Source organism: Eretmochelys imbricata, chromosome 1 (assembly GCF_965152235.1).
Source record: "Eretmochelys imbricata isolate rEreImb1 chromosome 1, rEreImb1.hap1, whole genome shotgun sequence".
Lineage (NCBI taxonomy): Eukaryota > Metazoa > Chordata > Testudines > Cheloniidae > Eretmochelys > Eretmochelys imbricata.
The window spans coordinates 270,405,318-270,426,749 of NC_135572.1; the positions used below are offsets into that span (position 1 = coordinate 270,405,318).

At 42.0% G+C, this 21,432-nt stretch overlaps 1 protein-coding gene across 1 annotated transcript in view; it reads left to right on the plus strand.

Moving 5' to 3' along the window:
- The first annotated feature begins 3,740 nt into the window (after nt 1-3,740).
- GUCY2C (guanylate cyclase 2C) overlaps nt 3,741-21,432 on the plus strand; it is a 65,989-nt gene continuing 48,297 nt past the window's right edge. The window contains exons 1-7 of the mRNA XM_077835435.1: nt 3,741-3,951; nt 6,629-6,741; nt 7,345-7,412; nt 11,262-11,477; nt 14,549-14,670; nt 15,587-15,683; nt 20,487-20,592. Coding sequence (XP_077691561.1) covers nt 3,741-3,951; nt 6,629-6,741; nt 7,345-7,412; nt 11,262-11,477; nt 14,549-14,670; nt 15,587-15,683; nt 20,487-20,592 — 933 coding nt within the window. The remainder of the gene's footprint in view (nt 3,952-6,628; nt 6,742-7,344; nt 7,413-11,261; nt 11,478-14,548; nt 14,671-15,586; nt 15,684-20,486; nt 20,593-21,432) is intronic.

Genomic DNA, 21,432 nt, shown 5'->3' on the forward strand with positions numbered 1-21,432 from the left:
CTTTTGAGCCTTTTGGTGCACTTGCTTCACATGTTCAAGTTTTGCCTCTGCATCTAGGAGAGCAAGAAACTTACTTTTTTAAAAATGAAAGCTGCACGATATCAGTATCTGGAGCTTTCAGGAAAAAAACCACTACAAATTCAAGACACAATAGAATCACAAAAGTTGGTAACACTGAAGAAATAAACAATTGTAAGAAACATTCAGTGAAAAAATAATTTTATAGGACACTATACCACAATGTTTCATTCACAGTATAAAATCAGATATTTGCGTAGCAGTATATGATTCTCAATATGACTGTTGTTTGAAAACATACCATTTAGCTGATTGAATATTCCTTAGTAGCTCAGACAGAATGTGGGACATTAGGCAGCAAATAAGAGATGTCCCTTAAAATGCAGGATGTGAGTTCATACACCCCGCAGAACTATTAGGGCCACAGAACTGATGTCAACATCCATGTTTGTGTGATTGATTGCTGCTACATTCATCTGATATTTTCACATCATCTACTGATTCCTAGGCTATAAGTTTTCAGGAATCCTCAGTTACTTGCTTGTGGCCATTACTTCTCTGGTCTCCACCTTCCATGGATGTAGAGGTATTATTATGAGTAGCCTAAGGAGGTACAAATTGATGTAGTGGGATGCAATTAAGAAAAGGAAGATTAGGATGGATATCAGAAAAAATATTAACAATGAGCTCTATTAAGTTGTGGAAATATGACTCTGGCCCACTTTGTTCCCAGTTCCTCCTTTAGAATGTGAGCTCTCTAGGCTAAGGGACCTTATTGCACTATGTCAGCCATATTCTAACCACTGCACAGTGTTCCTGTACTTCTAATAATGTTTATAATAAAATTAGTCTCTGAAGAGAGGTGTTGAAAGCCCCATCATTTGAGTAATTTAAAACGGGACTGGACAAAGCACTGGAGAACATATTTCAGGGACCAATCTTGATGGGCTGAGGGAACTGACAGAACAACTCAGCAGGTATTCTGCTCTGATTTCTGTTATTCTATGTGTCTATGAATGTTCCAGAAGAATAAGAGAGGAGCACTCAGAATAGTTTTGGAACAGGAAGTTAATGCAGTATTATCTGTTTAAACTAGATTGAATGAAATCCAGTTGTTTATTATCCAGTGGAACAGCAAGCTGAGCAAACAGGTAGTGTCCTTGAGTCGGGATGAAATCCTAGCTCAACTAAAATCAGTGTAAAACTCCCATTGATTTCAATAGAGCCAAGATTTCAAATATAACACTGAAATTCAGGAATCTCTCTCTCTTTCTCAGTGTTTTGGATATTTACAACAGTCTGTGGCCACATAACACATACCCAGATATTATACTTGTTGGCAAGAGACCAAGTTTACCCCCTAAACAAAGTGTAGCTTTCATTGATTTGAATGTGAGTTGTTCATATATATCTGAAGGCAGAATATGGCCTAAAGCATCAGGGACGAGTACTCATGACATAGTACTCATGACTAGGTGATCTAAAGGAAGATCTTCATTAGCCGTTAGTAATACTAGGGCTTGTACCTGCTTTCAGGGCCTCTAGCCTCTTGAGGACAATGCAATCAAACTGATAAACACTTGACATGACCAGATGACACATTCCATGCAGAAGAGGACAGCAACAGATATAAAAAACCAGGATTTCTGTTTTTGCTTGGTGAGGCCTTGAGGGATGGGAGCTACTGATTTATAATAGGGTGCTGCCTGGGAATTCAGTTTTGTGGCAAAGAGGGAAGAAATGTGCTGCTGTTTTGATACTTTAGTTATTTTTGCATCGTGTTTTTAGAGGGCAGTTTTAAGCTGCAATTAAATCCAAATAAATAGTAGATACAGCCCAGTACATTACACAATTCCCATAGTTATAATGACATGCAAATGTTAATTAAGTTAATTCCAGTAACTTTACTAGTATTTGCTGATTGCTTCCAGTAGGCAGACTAAGAAGAGCATTTAGGCTCAAAGCCTGCTCCCATTGACAAGATTCCCATTGACTTAAGTGGGAGAAAGCTCAGGCCCTCCATGAGTAATTACCCCAGAACAGCCAGAGATAAGCCAATAAACTAGACATGAAAGGCTCCATCATCCATTTCCAATCTGATGGTCCATCCATCCACTCCTATGCTCATACCTCTATACCAGCTTGTTATTTTAGAGTTCCTACATTACAGTTTATAAGAACAGGTTTGAATGTGCTGGTCTGCAATTCTAGGCTCACTTTTAAGTGCTGGATAGAGTAATGTGGTTTGCTCATAAACCTGGCAGCTGACACTGAGTTATCTCCCCCTCCCTCCAAAGATAAAGAACAGTGAAGTATTTATTTGGCAGTAGGGGTAAGCTCATATACAATATTACATGGACTTTGTAAACATGTATAAAATATATAGTGCTCCTTTAAATACAGACTTTTATAATGAGATAAACCAAGAAAATTCTGGTTTCAGTTCAGTTGCTCTGTGCCACAAACACTGTATTTGCACAGTTGGTATTTAATTTCCTTGTTTTGTTTTAAAATAATCTCTGGAAAGTTATAAAAGTTTATTTAGTCTTCAGTGGGGCTTCAGTCCAGGTTCTGGTGGACAGGTAGTAGCTGCTATGGATGTCCATTAGTCCCAAAATGCAAGATCCATCACATTCAATAAAATATGGATTCAATATTTATCTGCCTTAAGAGCTGTTGGCTCTCTCTACCTTTCTGTTTCCTTTTCTCCCTTGTCAGAATAGCCAGGGGATGGGTAGATTTTTTTACCTTTTCTTACCCCCTGATCTGAGAACATTCTCAGTATGTGTTCTTGAGAGGATCCACTCAAGAATACTGCCTTGTTATCTCTGAATGATTTGAGGTCCCACATGTCAAATCTGTGACCTGCAGGAATTGGGTCCCTGCATGACTATTAGCAGTCACGTCACAAAAACAATTAACACAATTGGCCCCCTCATTGGTAGTCTCAGGAGACAGGCCAAAGCCTCAATAGACTATGAAAACTTGCATTCCCTAGAAGTGTTGTCTCTATAGCAAAATTGGGGTACATTGCCCAGGGTGATATTGAGGGATTCCTAAAACATTGATTCTGTGCTGATTCTGGAGGTTTTCAGTCAGACATTTTTTGGCAGCACTAAAAATCATTTTGATTGGAAAAACTAAAGGAATGAAAATAGTATCTTAAAGACATAAAAATTATATAGAGTAATATAATAACCCCCAAACTTAGGGGCACAGCCAAAAGGGGTGACCTGGAAGGGCAAAACAAACACAAAGCAACCATCTGTGTTTCTCTGGGGCTTTAATGGATCTTTTACTTTATATCCATTTACATGGCCTCCTTTTACAACCCAGCTGGCCCCTCCTTCTTTCTCTTCCCTACCCATCAATTCACTGTGATGCAGAGTTAAAGTTTCCTTATCAGACAAAGTGCCAGTACTATCTCTCTTTTATAGCCTCAACCTTTTCATGAGCAAACACACAAAGCAACCTTTGGCCTCTCTCCTTTCCTAAGTTCTGTTGCTTTTAATTCTTCACAAGCAGACGTGCCAGTTAGGGTAGAAGGGTGTGGGGTGGAGGTGGAGGCAGAAAAGGGGAGAGAATAAAGGGGTGAAAGAGATACAGTATAGCTGATCGGTGGATATACAACATGAATCTTTGTTTCAGCCTATCCAGGAACAACAACAGTGTAGTGTGTGTATATGTGAGCATTGGGCAACGGGTCTAAACTGAGAGGAGTAATGAGGCAACGAATGCTGGGTCCAGACCTCTGGCCAACGCTCCTCTGTCTCCAGCTGCTGTGGCAGGTTGGTGAGGGCAAGTGTGTCAAGGACAATTATGTAATCAATGTGATGCAGCTGAATCACACAGACCTTCCATGGACCTTCGATAAAATAAAACCAGCTGTCCAGCTGGGACTAAGTATGGTAGAAGAGGAGCTGAAGAGTGCAGGTAAGGGCATGATGCTGTGTGTTCTTTTCCCCTTTAGAGTTTTTGGGTCAGACTCTGAGCCCTGGCCCTCCCTCAGTCAGTGCTTCTACAAACTGCCCCTCAAAGCTGTTTTTGGGCTGTCCAGTCACCATGTAGATCAGACAATAACTCTCCCCTTCTTTCAAAGCAGCGGAGCCACAGTGCAAGGACTGAACCAGGGATGTTTGTGTGCAAGTTGATGCAAACCATTCCCTGAGTTAATTTCTGAAGATGTTAGGTTGGGACTGAGAACATAGAAACTGCTGAACCAAATCAGACCAGATCAAGGGTCCACTGAGTCCAGTATCCTGGCTTCTCCTCTAGCAGAACAGATCAGTGATCCATCTATTCTGGTAACTTCTATGTTAGATAATAACAGATGTGTCAGCCCACTCCCGCAGTGATACACATAACTTTGTAACATTATAATAAAGAAATTTCATCCTGACCCCAGCTGCTGCTCAGATTATTCCCTGAAGTGTGGGGATCAGCAGCCCTTATAATTTTTAATTTAGGTAGCATCACTGCAGATGCTATTCTTACTCATTTTCATATCTAACCCCTCTTTTCAATATCACTAAACCAGTGGTTCTCAAACGTTTTTTCCGCAGACCACTTGAAAATTGCTGAGGGTCTCGGAAGGCCATTTAATGATCTTTCCAAATGTTGTTTGTACCATTAGCTATTGTAAAGTGCTTTGGATAAAAGCGCTATATAAAAAAAAATTAACATTTTTGTTCTACAAATAAAAGCACACAACTCATATTTTTATATCAGTAGTTTTACCTTTCTAATGCAATGGATGTGCCCTCTCTCCCCCACCGTAGCAGCCCCCCGAGCTGGGGCTGGGAAGGAGAGGGTTCTCTCCCTTGCCCCACCAGCCACAGAGCTGAGGCTGGAAGGGAGGGAGGGGGGGTCTCTCCCTGGCAGCCACAGCCGTGGAGCTGCGGAAAGTCGCCTCTTTCTCTGGCCGCCACAACCCTGCACATCTCAAATTCCCTCCACCCCCTCTTCTCGCCCCACTGCCCCCCCACCTACCCTATTCCCCCCAAGGCCACCACCTCACCTTACATGCACATCTTCTCCAGGGTCCAGGCACCTAATTAGTGGAGCCACGACTGCACGGCTCCACTAATTAGGTGGGTGGCCCTTCATTCTCTTGTGTGTGGCCATCCAGGCGCACACCTTACAGGGAACTATCTGTGGACCACCTGGATGGAGGTCGTGTACCACTGGTGGTCCACGGACCACATTTTGAGAACCTCTGCACTAAACTATTTGCCGCCATAATGTCCTATTACAGCAAGTTCTAATGACAGGTTTCAGAGTAGCAGCCGTGTTAGTCTGTATTCGCAAAAAGAAAAGGAGTACTTGTGGCACCTTAGAGACTAACCAATTTATTTGAGCATAAGCTTTCATGAGCTACAACTCACTTCATCAGCTGCATTCAGTGGAAAATACAGTGGGGAGATTTATATACACAGAGAACATGAAACAATGGGTGTTATCATACACACTGTAAGGAGAATAATCACTTAAGATGAGCTAATACCAGCAGGAGAGTGGGGGGGGGGGAGAAAACCTTTTATAGTGATAATCAAGGTGGGCCATTTCCAGTAGTTGACAAGAACGTCTGAGGAACAGGGGTGGGGGGGGTGGGGGGGGGAATAAACATGGAGAAATAGTTTTACTTTGTGTAATGACCCATCCACTCCCAGTCCCTATTCAAGCCTAAGTTAATTGTTTCCAGTTTGCAAATTAATTCCAATTTAGCAGTCTCTCGTTGGAGTCTGTTTTTGAAGTCTTTTTGTTGTAATATTGCGACTTTTAGGTCTGTAATCGAGTGACCAGAGAGATTGAAGTGTTCTAAGAAAACTATCTCCTTTTCCTCCCCATTTTTAATGTTTTGTCTTTTTGTTTCATTTGAATTTGATGCCCTCTGATTTTTTTTCCTGTAGCTTTAAAAAGCATCTGATATTCTGTCTCTGATCATGCCCAATACCTGATGTTTCAGAGAAAGATGTCAGCCCTCTATAGTGGAGCTAATTCTGCAATCTTATCCAGTGGAATGGAGCGTAGGGGGAATTGCTTCCCAGTGAATTTTGGGAATGGAGGCACCTTAGTATGCAGGCCCATATTAATGGATGGGCTAATGGGGTCATAGCCCAGGCCCCTCAGAAGACTACACTCTCGCCAAACCCATGGAATTGCAGTAAGTACTGTTGTGATCTGCACTCACTTGCAATGGCATTCAAATTTGGTCCAGCCACTGCTGCATCATGACCAAGGAGCGACTGGGACAAACCTGAGGAGTGTTGTGACCCCAAGTGCTAGGTCACAATGCCCAGAGCAGGGAGCCAGCCCCAGCCCCATGGGACTGGAACCACTGCTGTAGGGTAAGTGTAGGCTGCACAGAGGTTTTTGAAACTGAGGCCCTCCCACCCTTCCAAACAATTAAAAACACTGAAGGGAGGCCCCCGAGAGCAGAGAGTATAGCAGGGCTCAGGATATTCTGTCTCCAGGACCTAGAATGTTCTTAATCTGGCCCTGTTAGTATGAGACTGTACTGCTCTCTGTCACGAATGAACAGGGAGGGACCCTCAGTGCATCAGTGAGTAGATGTGTCTTTTAACGCTGTTTCCCATTTCTCCTTCTATAGGAAAAAATGTGAGACTCAATGCCACCTACCATGACTTCAACACATCGCTGTATGTCTCACAGGGCTGTCGCACTACCACCTGTGAGGGTCTGGAGGTCATCAAGCAGCTCTATGTGAGTACTAGGCATTTCTACAGAAATCCTTCTTTTCTGTTTGTGAAAGTGTGTTGAGTGTTGAGTGTTGGCTAGAGGCAGGTATAGTGTGTACTGGCAGCAAAGTACAGGCTTCCTACACAGACACTCAGTTCACCTCATTTCCAATTTATAGCACCCCCTAATTCCTACTGTCTGCCCCATACATACGTACAGCTAGCCTCTCTTGAGCCACTTCACTCCTCACCTGCAACTCCAACACAGCTCTGATGATGCATTTTAATTCCGACATGTAGTCCCCCGGCTGTTCCAGACCTGAGCTCCCACCCAGCTTTGTCATACACCTCTGTGCAGACCACACACTGCCATGCATCATTCTGTCACCTCCCTTCTTCTCTTGCTCCAGATTCATCCTCTTATCTGTTCCCTCATTCCACAGCCCCTTCTCTCACCACTCTGTACTTGCTCAGTGGCAGTTAATCTTGGTGCTGTGTCTTCTCACATTTCACAGTCTCCCCCCATCCCCCTTTCCTGTGCCTTGCTCCACATTCTGCATTTCCCATATCAGTAGCCCCTTCCCTCACTTTGCACTCTCCGTTGCAAATGCTCTTTTATCTCTTGCAGAATAGCGGCACACTTGGCTGCGTTGTCCTGGGACCCACTTGTACTTATGCCACGTACCAGATGTTCTAGTAAGTATCAGAAAAAAAACATTACTGTGTTCCAAGGAAGTAAAATACTCAACAAAATTGTTTCCTACTCAGACTAGCATAGACACTGAACTTGTGTGTGAGGCATACTGTGCTTCACAATCAGAGTCCTACAGAGCTCCTATACCTGACCACTACCTCTGGCAGGGACAGAATGCCCCCTAAAGGGCTTATTAATGCAACTGCTTTACTAGGTAGGACTCAGGAAAGAAGCGATAATGATTGACAGAAAGTAGTCTGATCACTCAAGGTCTCAGCAAGCTACCTCTTCAACACTCCCAGCAGGAGACAGACATTATCTTGAACAGAGGAATGTCCATATTGGCTCAGACAAGTGGTCCATCTAGACAAGTATCTTGTCACTGGCATTGGACTGCAGTAGATGCTTCAGAGGAAGGTGCAAGAAACCTTGCAGAAGACAGTGCTGGGATAACGTGCACTAAGAGACAGTTTTCTCCTAACCCCCAATATTTAGAGGGTTGCTCATTCCCTGAATTATGTGTGATTATATGCCTTCCAAAATTCCTGTTTTTAAAAATATATTTACTGTTATACACATAAACAATACAAGAGTAAAATTTTGTGTGTATATATAAGTGCAGATATTGTTATCCATAAAATTATGGTCTGACCCTTTTTTGAATCCTGCTGAGCCCCAGGCCAAAATGATATTGTGTTGCAAGGCATTCTGTAGGCTATTTGTGTGTTGTGTGAAAGAAATATTTTCTTTAATCAGTTTTGAATTTACCTTCTTTCAACTGCATTTAATGTTTCTTTGCTCTTTTACTGAGTCAGCATGAATAGAAATCCACCTTCTCTTTTCCACTCACTGTTTTGTATGTTTTTAATCATGCTGTCTAGTATTTGCCTCCTCTCTAAAGGTAAAGCATCCCAGACTTTTCAGTTTCCCTCATACACGAGTTTTTCCATGTCCCTACTGATTCTGACTGACCACCTCTGACCCCATTCTGTTTCTCCTATATCCTTTTTGATGTGGGATGATCAGAACTGAACATATTATTCCTGGTGAGGGTGTATGATTGATTTATATTATACAGTAATATTACCTGCTTTATATATAGCAGTATTATAATATTTTCTGTATTACACTCCATCCCATTCCTTAAGCATCCTAGCATTACTTTTTTGGACTCCTGCTGTACCTTGATCAAAGAGCTTCACTGAGTTGTTTACCATAATTCCCAAGTCTTCTCCCCCCCTTCCCCTAGTTAATTCAGAAGGTTTATGAGGAGTTGAAGCTACTGCATGGCAATGAAGAGCACTAACCATTAGGCAACCAGGTTGACCCAGGGTAAAATGAACAGATTTGGGAACCAAAAGCAGGTTCTTTACCTGGCAGTACTCTAAACCAGCCTGGTAAATTTCCATTTTAATAATGAAATCATGTTTCTGGCTCATTGCATCAGTTGTCCTCCAGAGCACTGTACATCCCTCCACTGGCTCCCCCTTTTCTACTGCATCAAACATAAGCTACATTGCTTCATAATAATAATAATAATAATGACCTTTACCTGGACATAAAGTTAGACAGTAGTTCTATCATACCAGTGCCAGATAATTGTAATTGCCATATTGTTCAGTACAATATTCCCTATGAAGTGTAAAAGACTCTCCTAAAAGAATTGGAGAATTTTTCTAGTGTAATGTGATAACAGCGCAACATTGCAGAAAATGCTTTCACCCATTACAACCTCTCTATGGAGAAAAAATAGTGGTGTTTTCATAAATTCACCCCAGGTTTGCCATATTTGTCTCTATAACCACTACTATTTCCCCTTCCCCATAATACACTAAGAAATCTGGTTGTAGAAGTAAGATTTGTCAATAGCTCTGAGAATCTCTCCTCCAGCCCTGGTCTGTGAAGTGCTAAAACCCATTTAAGAAGAGTGGCTATTAATGGCCTGTGATTCATCAGACATCGTTCACCTGGCAAAGGATGTCAACCCACAGTTCATCCAAAACTGGCTTGATGGAAATAATAAGACTTCACTAAGCTATTTTAGATTTCCTAGTGCATAGGCTGGCACTGTACAATAATTTTACCCCTCTACATAAGATGGAATATGATAACTGGTTCTGGAGGTTCTTATATCACACCTAGAGGTTGAGAGAAAGATTATACAAGGGATCGGTCAGCAGACAGGTAGCTTTTTCTAGTTCCCCTCTGGCCTCAAGAAAATGACAATCATCACCATCTGATAGCTGTTCCATGAACTGTTTAAAATAAGTTGATAGGTTTCAGACCCACCTCTAGCAGCAGAAGATGGCATCACAACAACTGTGGCAGGTTCCCCCCAGGATGCCACCCAGAAATGGGGTACCACTTGGCCTCCTGACCCACCAGCCTGGGCTCCCTCTCACACTGTACTGCTGTGACAAACTGCAAAGCCCTCTAGCCTGCACTTTCACCAGCATACATACAGGTAGGGACACGCCCAGCTGCAGTTATATGCAGGCTTTCTGACCAGCCCCTGCATTGGAAGGCTATAGTTAAGGCAACTCCCAGCTCCTCAGGCACGTATCCCCTCTGGAGTATAAACCCAAAACCATATCATCTTGCACTGCACACGGAACTGTATAGTGTAAGCTCATAAAATTCACCCCCTCCCTCAATGTGGAGAGGAATATGCAACAGCCTTTGCCCCAAGCTATGATTTCCATACACTTCACTCCAACTCACTGGTTAGATAAAACAAAAACAAGTTTATTAATGACAAAAGATAGATTATAAGTGATAGCAAACAGATCAAAGCAGATTACCAATCAAATAAACAAAAAATGCAAACTAAATTTGATATGCTAGATAGATTTGATATGAATAGCAGATTCTCACCCTAAGAGATGATACAAGCAGGCTGCAGATTCTTAAGGGGCAAGCTGCACTTGCTTTACAGCTCGGAATCCCCAGATGTTTCATTAACAGGTTAGAAATCCCTTTATTCTGGGTCCAGCACTTCCTCCAGTCCAGTCTTTGTTCCTCAGGTGTTTCCAGGAGTCTTCTTGGGTAGGGAGTGAAGAACACCAGATGATGTCACTCCCTGCCTTATACAGCTTTTGCATATGGTGGGAACCCATTGTTCCCAAAGCTTGGTTCCCAGACCAGTCTGTGGAAAAATACTGATATCCCAAGATGGAGCCTAGAGACATGTGGTCTCATTATATGTCCTTGTAGAGTCATAGCAGCCATCACTTGGAGACTGTCTGTAGCATTTTCAGGAAGGCTCCCCAGCTGGGAGATAAGCTTCTCCTAAGGCCTATTGTTTTTTCTTAATGGCCCATTGCCCTGAATAGGCCCTTCCCCACCCACTATCTAGACTGAAAGCATCTTGTCTAGTGTGCATTACCCATCTATCCGTGCGTTACTACATTTGAAATACAGATACATAGTCAGTATTTATAACTTCAGATCCAAACATGATACATGCATACAAACAGGATAATCATATTCAGCAAATCATAACTTTTCCAATGACACCTCACATGACTTACCTTGCATAAAATATATTATAATTATGTCATAATCATTTGGAAGGGTAGTGTGTAGTGGAGTCATGCAGTGTACCTATACCGAGGCTAGTTAAATTGTCAGTCGAGCACCATTACGCTGTAATGACATTTTAATTAAAGATTTCACCTGTTCTTTGGTGGGATGGGGTGGGGTATTATTTCAAATTTAGTTTGTTGTAAAACTAAGTCAGGACACAAAGTGAGAAAGTACTGGCCATGTGAATCACATGGTAGCTATCTTGATGTGACATGAATTCATGTATCAGCCATGTTGTTTTTTTTCCCTCTTCTCTTCCCCCTTAGCGTTGACACAATATTGGGCCTCCCTCTGATCTCCGCAGGGAGCTTTGGGCTGTCATGTGACTACAAAGACAACCTAACTCGAATCCTGACTCCAGCCAGAAAACTGATCTACTTCTTCGTTGATTTCTGGGAAGAGTCCAAATTGCCATTCAAAACCAACTCTTGGGAATCCACCTACCTCTATAAGACAAATGACATCCCAGAAGACTGCTTCTGGTAAGAGCATTCCCAAGTCTCTCCCAGCTACTGTCCTAGAAAACTTGGACTCACCTCTGACATGATTTCTTTAGGCTGTCCTTAGATTTGTCCCTCTCTCTCTCTAACTCTCTCTGTTGCTCTCATAGAACAGAGAGTTGGAAAAGACCAATTAGACCATCCAATCCCTCTCCTTTCCAGAACAGCAATATTCTCTCCACTACATTTACCAATGTTATGTCCAGTCTGCTTGCAAATGTTCCCAAGCTACAGACTTCCATCATGTCCATTGGGAGAATATTTCACAGGCTAATAGATTTCACTGCCATATTTCTTGGCATCTAAACTAAATTTTTCCTCTTTCAATTTCATCACATCACTCCTAGTAATGACCTTCTGTATCATCCTAAGTAATTCCTCTCCTTCCTCCTTGATGCCAGGATACAAATCAGTTTGGTTGTTACTTGTATCTTGCTGGGGGAAAGGGTGTATATGGTGGTTGTGGAGGGGAGGAAAAAAATCAAGCTCTTGATTTTACATCATTCAAACATTTGTAGACTTTTTAAATCCCTGACATAAATGGTTATACATCTGGCTTAACACACGAGAGGTCCCATTTAGTACTACTGATGTGCATAAAAGTTTGCAAGTTCAGGGCCTGAGTTAGCTCTTTTAATTCTTTCTCACCTCAGTTCCTCCAGTCACTGGTTATTTTTGTTACACTGAATGCCTTTCAAACTCTGATCAATGTTCTTCTCTGAATGAAATTACCAAAAAGGAAAGCAGTAGCCTAGGTATGGTCTCACCAGACCGTGGCCATAGAGGGATATTATTACTTTTCTGCTCTATGACATGATACTTCAGTATATGCAACTACAGGGGCTGCTCTTTCTGTCATAGCATTGTAAAATCATGTCTAACGTGCTGTCTGCTATCACCCTTAGGCCTTGTTCAGCTTTTTAGAGTCTTCTTCATTACCACTGAATTTCAATCAATTATTCTGATTTTTTTCCCTTTAGTTACAGTATATTCCCTTTTCCCAAGTTGAATCAATCTTATTTAGTTACTTTTTGCCCAGACTTTAATCTTTCTAAGTCCCTAGGTGGATTTTTTCGTTGTCCTCACTGGTATGTACAATTCCTCCTAATTTCATATCATATTGGAATTTCATGAGTATATTTCACTCCTTCTTCCAGAAATGAAGATGTTAGTGCAGATTTAATATCAATCTGTGTGATAGTCCGATAGACATTTTCCCGCACAATATATTGCTATTTATCATTACCCTTTGTTTATGTCCATCAATCAGCCAATTGTCAGTTTGAGTGTGTTCCTATCCCAGTTTGAATTAATTTTTCAAGTAAGATTGAGACAATTGCTTTATTAACATCTAAATATTACATTTAGTGCACTCCACTCTTCCACTGATTCAGAAATTAAACTAAAAAAGCAATCAAGTTTCTGTGGAAAGATTTATTTTTGATTGCCCTCTGTCAGGAAAACACATAAGTATCTGCTGAACTTTATGCATCAGCTTAAACCCTACTGATTTCAGTGTGATTTAAGCACTGGGAACTAAAATACAATCACAGTTCCATTATCTCATAGGTGTTTAATGACCATTTTCTCTTAGTATTTGTCCTTTTATTAAGGATAGAAACTTGACTTACAGGATGGTAATTGCCAGGATCATTTTTCTTTCATGTTTTGAAAATTAGTGTTTTTTATCTAATCTGCTATATCCCTAGTTCTCCATAACTTTCCAAAAATAAATGTCCATGGTACCATACATTCTTTAGCTAGATTCCTTTAATACCTTAGGTTTCCTACCATTCAGAGCTGCTGATTTGTGAATTTTCATATTTTCCAAGTATTTTCTTGTATTTCCTTTATCAATATTACTTTTCATGGTCTTTCTTACTTCCTAATTGTTCAAACTTTTTTTCTTTTGTTGTGATATTCAGGAAGGACTTATTTTGTGTAAAGTGTTGTGGTTAACTTGAAATGTTTTAAATTGTCTATTTTCTTTTAAAAAATCCAGTTTCTGATAAAGCACCTATTAAATAATATGGCCTGATTATTTCCCATCCCCCACAAATATTTAGAGGCATGAGTATCTTCAGTGGGACTATTCATGTGTGTAAAGTTGTTAAGATACCTGAATGTGTGCAAGACTGGAGCCTTACTCACTAAGGGTATGAACCTGCTGCGGTGCAGAGCACCCTCTTTTCTTACTGAAGACAATGGGAGAAAAAGGTGTTGAGCACCTCAAAGGATGGTGCCCCAAGTGCTGTTAGATCACAAAGTAAGCAAACCAGGGGAGGAAAAATAGAGAAAATTATTTCTTCTCCCACCACTAATTTTTCAGATACAGTGACCCACAGTCTCTTTTGTAACTATAGGAGGTACAAAATTTTCAGCTAGAAATAGGATTTTCAAATTGACAGTGTCCCTTTATTGCTTTTACCTAGCATTTACTCATTCTGCTTTTTTCCTCTCCTTATCTCTTTCCAGCGAGTCTTACTTGACTTTGCATTTTTATTTTCTTGCCTCCTATCTTTTTTTAATCACTTTTTTTTAAAACTTCAGGTCTTTAAGCAGTCCCTTGGAAAACCACATTTGCTCCTTTGCACTTTAATTGTTAGTCTCTAAGGTGCCGCAAGTACTCCTTTTCTTTTTGCGGATACAGACTAACACGGCTGCTACTCTGAAACCTGCACTAGATTTTGTAATTCCTCAAAGTTTTCTGTTTTGAAAATTATCTTACTACACTAATGCATTATTTGAACCAATCTTTTATAATACCAGATTTAAGTGGTTCTTGCTCAGGTTCAAGGTTTTCCTTTTTACGCTCACATTCTCTGTACTGCTTTCCCTCCCAAATTCTGTTGTTTAACTTTATTGATGCAGAATGGCTGCTGCATTCCAACCCAGAAGTGGCTACATTTCTGTAGTCGGTGAAGTGATCCTTATGTGCTGTAAACAGTCTATTAGACATTTTAGGATTATTAATGCGGGAAGGTGCTATATAAATGTAAGGCATTAGAATATTTTCAGCTGATCTATAACCCACACTTCCTACCCTGCATCAGGTACCTCAATGCACTAGAGGCTGGAATCTCATACTTCTCTTTAAAGCTGACGTTCAAAGAGGTTTTAAGGACACCAGAAAAATTAAAGAAAATTGTGAAGGATCAGACCCGGAAAAGCAATGGTAAGGGGAGATGAGAGTTCTCTTTCTCTTGCATGCATGCTGTTGATCTCTGGCTATGCACTACTGCCTGGGTTATGTTCTGGGGAAAATCTTTCCACTTATGACAGAAAGAGCACAGATACTCTTTTCCATTTTTGTGAATGTGGGAAGATGGCACAGAACTCAATTCCCCCACTGTCCTGATAAAGCATATGGGCACATTCTGCTTGTAGATGCCTCTTGGAGTAGATTATCTTCTGCAGACATGACACTGTCTTCCTACAAGCCCTGTCCAGTGGAGCATTCATAACCCAGCAGCCCCTGGTCATAGTTTGGATTCCAGTGTTACTAGAATGCCAAGCTTCTTTCTCTGTGTCTGTTTCTCTCTCTCACACACACCCCTTTTGTGCAACAAGGGGGCTCATTTCAAACATGGGGGAATGACCAATCCCTACTGGAAACCCTGGCCATGGTGGTGATGCCTCTGCTCTATTAACAAGTGCTTATGGTAATGCTAATCCCTGACATCATTGGAGGGGGGAGCATTAGAATAAGGAAGCCAGTGACAGATTAATGGTTTATTCTTCTAATACCCTTTGCCTTAGAACCTTCTATACCATGTTACTGATTGTAGTTTATGTTGCACTCAATCTACGTGCGATTTTAATGCTCATGAAAGCAAGGTGCTGATTATAACTGGGTCAGGCATAACGTGGGCAGATGCTGAGCAAGCTTTCTCCTCCCACTGTGTAGTTCAGTCCTGACCCACAACTATCTGTTCTTTCATTTCTGGCAATACCTCTCAGCCCTGACCTGCTGTAGCCCTGTTATTCTAGAGTTTATATTCTAAGAACAGTATGTAAAACTCTATTTGTCCTCCTCCTCCTTATTTGTATGCCTCTCACCTTCTCTCCATCTGTCTTTGCCTGGTCTGTAGTGATCATCATGTGTGGCTCTCCAGCTGAGGTCAAGGCAATCCTAGCGGGAGAGAAAGTAGATGAGGACATAGTCATCATCCTGGTGGATCTTCACAAGTAAAGTATCGCCGCTGGTTTTCCTTCTGTCCCCACTCCCATTTCCTGCAGGATGGAGCTAATGGAAATAGTCCAAGAGGAACTCTCATGCTGAGGAGACATTTTACCATGAAACATTTCCCTGTCACCTCCTTTTCATAGTCTTCTTGGCCCCCTTTTAGCCAATTATCAAAGCTTTTTTGGTGTTTGAACCAGGACGCATCTTCCACATCACTTATCCAATCCATGTTAGATTTTTTTTAAGGCATCTAAATTTTGGACTGTGATGTCATAGAGTCATGACCTCACTGCAGGATGAAATTATAGAATAATAGAAATCAAGTTAGAACCTAACGTCTTTTCTATCTTCCTCCCTACTACCCCACCAGAAAACACAGGAATGCACCCTAAAAGATATTCTCCAGGGCTTTGTCTTGTCCAATTTTAAATGACATAAGCAGTGAGGCTTCCACCACTTCCACAGAGAGACTATTCCATAGCTAAATGGATCTCCCTACTAGGATGTATTTCCTGATATTCACCCTAAATAGTCACTTGCTTGATTTCATCTTAGTATTCCTAATTACAGCCTCTTCAGATCACCTTACATGATTTCTCTCCTTCTTTAAGATGGGATCTTCAAAGGAGGCTAAGGTAGTTAGATACTCAGTTAGGATTTGGGCATCTAACTACCTTAGGCTCCTTTGAAAATCTGGCCAGAAGGCTAGAATTTTCAAAGGTATAGAGGCACCTAAAGAGGCAGAGAGGCACCTGGTGGGATTTTCAAAAACATCTAAGTGAGTTAGGCACCTAACTCATTCAAATCAATAGAAGTTAGGGACCTAACCTGTTTAGGTGCTTTTGAAAATCCCACTAGGCACCTAAATACCTGTGAAGGTCTGCCCCTTGGTGTTTATGCGCTTAATGTAATTGTAGACATTTCTCATATCCCCCTTAGCTGTCGAGCTGGTCAGGAATTTTTTGACAAAGTTTTTCATCCAAAAATGTTGATTTGTCAAATCCTGTGAAAAGGGCAGTTTTGATTAAATTTTCCTCAGCTCGGAGTTGAAATTTCTACTCAAAATAAAAGAGCAAGAGACCCTGGAATAGCCTGCTGGTTATGGCACTCTCTTAGGATGCAGGAGCCATAAGATGCCTAGGTTCATGGGCCTGCTCGCTAATTCAGAGCAGAGACCTGAACATAAGTCTACCTCATCCCAGGTGAGTGCCCTAATCATGGGGCTATAGAGTCAGTCTTTCCTTCTGATCCAATGAATATTTAACTTACACAAAGTGGAACAGCTCCAACAGAAGAGATCCACCTTAGAATAGCTGGGTGGCTAATGCACTCAGCTAGGATGTAGATGACCACAGTTCAAGTCTTTGCTCTGAATTAAGCAGAGCAGTGACTTAAACCTAGCTCTTTCATGTCTCCTTCATCTTAGGTGAGTGCTGTAACCAGTAGGCCATTGATTATTCTATAGTTGGTCATTCTGATTTTTCACAAAACAAATTTCAAAGGTCTCAGTTTTGTTCCACTGTAGCATGGGAAGCTTTTCAAAATCATGAAATTTCTCACAGGACAGGAAAACTGTTTCCTACACAGTTCTACTTAGTTGCATAATTTGGCCAAATGACATACGGGATTTTTAAAAAATCTCCCTACATTTACCATTTCCTCTAGCCCCTTGAGTGTTTTCTTGCTATTCTGATCTTCCAGTTTGTCACACATATATAAAAGTGAGAGTGAGAGAGAGAGAGGCAATTACCAGGCCAGTTATTGCAATGACCGCCATGGCAGTGATCTCAATGGGATTTCACAAATACAAGATTCTGACTTCATTACAGGATGGAACAGAAGCTGGAGGCCTTAGAAGTTTTCACTCAAACACATATCTGCAATAACAGGAAAGGGAATTGTTGTCAATAAGTATTGATGACATTGAGAGAAATGATCTTTCAGATTTGCCCTAGGATTGAATCTCTCTTTGAAACATACTAAACTCGGACATGAGCAAGTATATAAATCTGAAGGAAATCAGATAGCGGTAGTATATTGACCATCTCTTTGTTAGTATGTATAGGACAGTTTTTTATGATGGATGTTAGAATGATGTAAGAGCTATTGAAAATATCACAAAACAGGGTACTATTCATGGTACTCTAAATATCCTGTGACTATAAATCACCAGTTCCAATCAGATCCATGCTATGGCTGGCAGGCAAAGAAATTGGAAAACTCAGATTAGGAATGGGTTATGGAGCCTTTCACTGGTTACAGGTCTATGCGAAATGGTTATCTCAGTTCAATATCACTAGGACAGTAGGTGTTTTCACCATTTATACTAACTGGTTCCAGTAGTGGTAGCCTCAGAGAGGCCAAGAATCCCCAGGACCATGGAGTCTGAATGCCTCTCAATCCTAGAGCTGGCCTCTCTGGCTCAGGATTGAGGCACTGAAGGAATAGTTTAGTAATCTAAGATCTAGGTTCAAACACCTCTTGGAATCACAGGTTAAAGTTCCAGCAGGCTCAGCTCAATCTTTCCTCCTCCAAAGGGAATACATGAAGTAGCCTGTAGTTCACTCAGTGTCTGTGTTTTTCAGATGGCACCTTTAAAACGTGGAGTCCTATAAGCGTTGTGTTGACATCAAGGATTCTATGACACTTGCCATCAGATCAGGGGGGTGCCCTGGTGTCCTTAGCCACAGTTTCCCTGCCTTCACTAGCGCGCAGAGTGGTGTCTGAAACTGGTTGTCTCTCTCCCACACCCAGCTGCCTATATTTCAGTGGTGCTTGTTGATATAGTTGTAAAGAGCAGACTGGGGAGGAAGATGTGCTCCTGGTTAAGGCAAGCTCCTTGGACTCGGACACTTGGGCTTCATTCCTGGCTCTGCCACAGACCTTGGGCACGTCACTAAGGGTTAGTCTACATGGCACTGGCAAAGCACGTTAGAGGGGTGTAACTGATAGAGTGCTTCAATGAACTGTGCTCCTACTGTCCTGTGTAGATCCTGCTGGAACAAGCTAAAAGGATTATATTAACACGATCTATGTACCTTTTAGTTCATGCCAGCAAGGTCAACATGGGGCAGTTAAAGCATTTTACAAATCACACCCTTCTAATGTGCTTTGCCGATGCCAAATAGACAACCTCTACAGAAGTGCTTTGAAGATAAATTCATTTATACATGGCCCTGCATCACCACCTTGCATATAAATATTTACAGATAGGGTGGTCTGTGCAGTGATAGCACAGACTAAATCTCCACTCTGCCCAGGATGGGGAGGATGAGATGATTTTTTCTTCCTTCAGTAGGAGGATGGGAGCCACCACTGCAGTTGCTGCAGCATGTGGTCTTCTGACAGGGCCAGCTGCCTCAGTGCCGTGGCGCCCTGCTGCCATTCACTGCTGCTTGTGTTTGATTTTAGAATAACCCTGTAGTTTATGGGATCAGGCCTTCTCATACACAAACACAGAAGTATGCTAAATCCAAACAGGGTAACTGGGTCAGGCCCCACTTTTCTCCAGTGCTGGAGTTCTCCAGATAGCTCTGTGGATTTAAATTCTATTGGGCCAAGAGCCCTCTGCCAGCCAGGACTCAAGCATAGATCATGTTGATCTGTAGAACTAAGTCAGTCACTGCTAGGAGGGATCTTGCAGAGCTACTAAATTCTGTGGGCTCCAGGGAATTTTCCATATTGGTCAGTCCACGCCTGATTGTAAAGCACTTTGAGATCCCTTCAGGGTGAAAGTTGCAGAGTGAATGTCTGAGGGTATTATTAAGGGCAGGGGCAGTGTGTTTGGGGGTGGGGAAGCTGCTGCTGCTGCCTGTGCTTGGGCTAAAGAGAGGACTTTGGTCTCCAAAGCTCTTATTCTAGCACCAAATTCATTCTGAAAGTTAAAAAGACAAGAATGAGCAATCAAATGTGAGTTATGGGATGAGATTCACAAAAGGAGTTTTTAGCAATCCAACTGTATCAAATACAAATACTGCCCCTTCCCATTGATACTTATAGTCAGTCTCCTCTCAGTGATGCTTTCAGCAAGTGGTTCTCAGACTGTGGTTTGTGGAGCACTTCCAGATAGTCTGCGGAGCTGCTTCTGTTATGGAGTGAAGTAGCAGCCAATTTCAAGCAGTGACTCATCCTGCTATCGTAGCTCATCACCAGACTTTGATGGCTTCCAAAGACTCTTTTAGCTATTTCATATCCTTCTTGGCCAAGTGTTTCTTTAGTGTAAATTGTGCTGTGATCAAGTTTGTAAAGGACACCAAAATTAGAGGCATAGTAAATGCATCAGAGGTCAAAAACAAATTGACCAGTGATCTGGAGAGATTGTAGTCATGGAGACTTAAGACACCAAGAAGAGACTCAGGCCCAGGTATTTAAGCTCCTAACTTCCACTGATTTTAATAGAAGTTAGGAGCCTAGATAGCATTTTGGATTTGGGACTCAGTCTCTCTATGTGTAAAGTGCTGCAAGCAGGGAGAGAAAATAAACAGCACAGAAACAAAGCAGGGCAATAGAATCTACTTAGGCATATGTGTTTATTTTTATCTGGTCTCTTCAGATTTGTCTCAATATTACCATTTTGTGTAGCTAAACACTATAGCTGCCACAGAGATAGTGTGAACAATGGAAAGGGATATATCTACCACAGTGAAAAGTGATTTACAATGTCAAGTCTGAGAACCACCATGTGAACCTGTTAATCAACAGTTCCTTTTGGGGAGAGGGGGAAGGTCTCTCTAGGTATGAAGAGCTGTAGGTCTCCCCTGCTCCTGCTATCATTGTCCCTGAAGCACTTGTGTTTTTCTTTACAGTAACGTGTACTTTCAGAACACCACATCAGACAATTATATGCGGAATGTCCTTGTCCTGACGCTGCCACCACCCAGTTACAGACCAAATTCCACGGACGAATACCTGGTAACCACACTATTTCATATCTGATCATTTCATCCAGTTCACCTGTGTTCACACAACAGTGTTCCAGAAAAAATGGCTGCTACTGACTGTACTCATCCCACAAAACAAATTAATCACATTACAACACAGCAGCATTGTATAGCAATGTTTAACTCTTCATGTCATGACAATGTGACGATGCAGGATGACCTCTCATCCTCCTGCTGTAATCTGACATCATGATGTAGAGTTACAGCATCACAAAGCAAAGGTGCAAGATAGTTGTGCTACATTATGAGGCCCAAACTAGGTTCAAAGCTTTTAATTGGCCTGCAAATGTCTAGTTCATGGGACTTGGGAGAGAACTGTGAAAATTTTTACTCCTGGAGGAATTCTATGCCACTGCGCATGTACAGAATTTGTCCCCCACAGATTTCTTTGTTTCCCCACAGAAAAATGACTTTCTGATGGGGAAGCAAAGGGAAGCCACAAAAGCGGTCAGGTGCCCAGGGCAGCCAGCAGAGTAGTAAATCACTGTGGGGTGGGGGCAGGACTGGGGAAGACATGGCTGGTGGCTCCTACCCTGCGCTGGGCTCAGCTGCTAGTCCCGTCTGAGCTGAGGAGGATGGGACTTTCTCTTCTCCAGCATGGCATCTGGGGCCAGGTCAGACCCACCCCCAGACTTCTCCCCTGGCTGTAGGAAATTCTGCAATGCCTCTCCCCCCCCAAGAACTTCCTGCACCCATAGCTCCTCAGCTGCAGGGTGAGGGTTCACTGCACAGGGACCTGCTCCCCCATCCGTCCAACTCCCGTGCTTCCAGACCCCCTCATACCCAGACTCTCCTGCTGAGCCTCACCCTG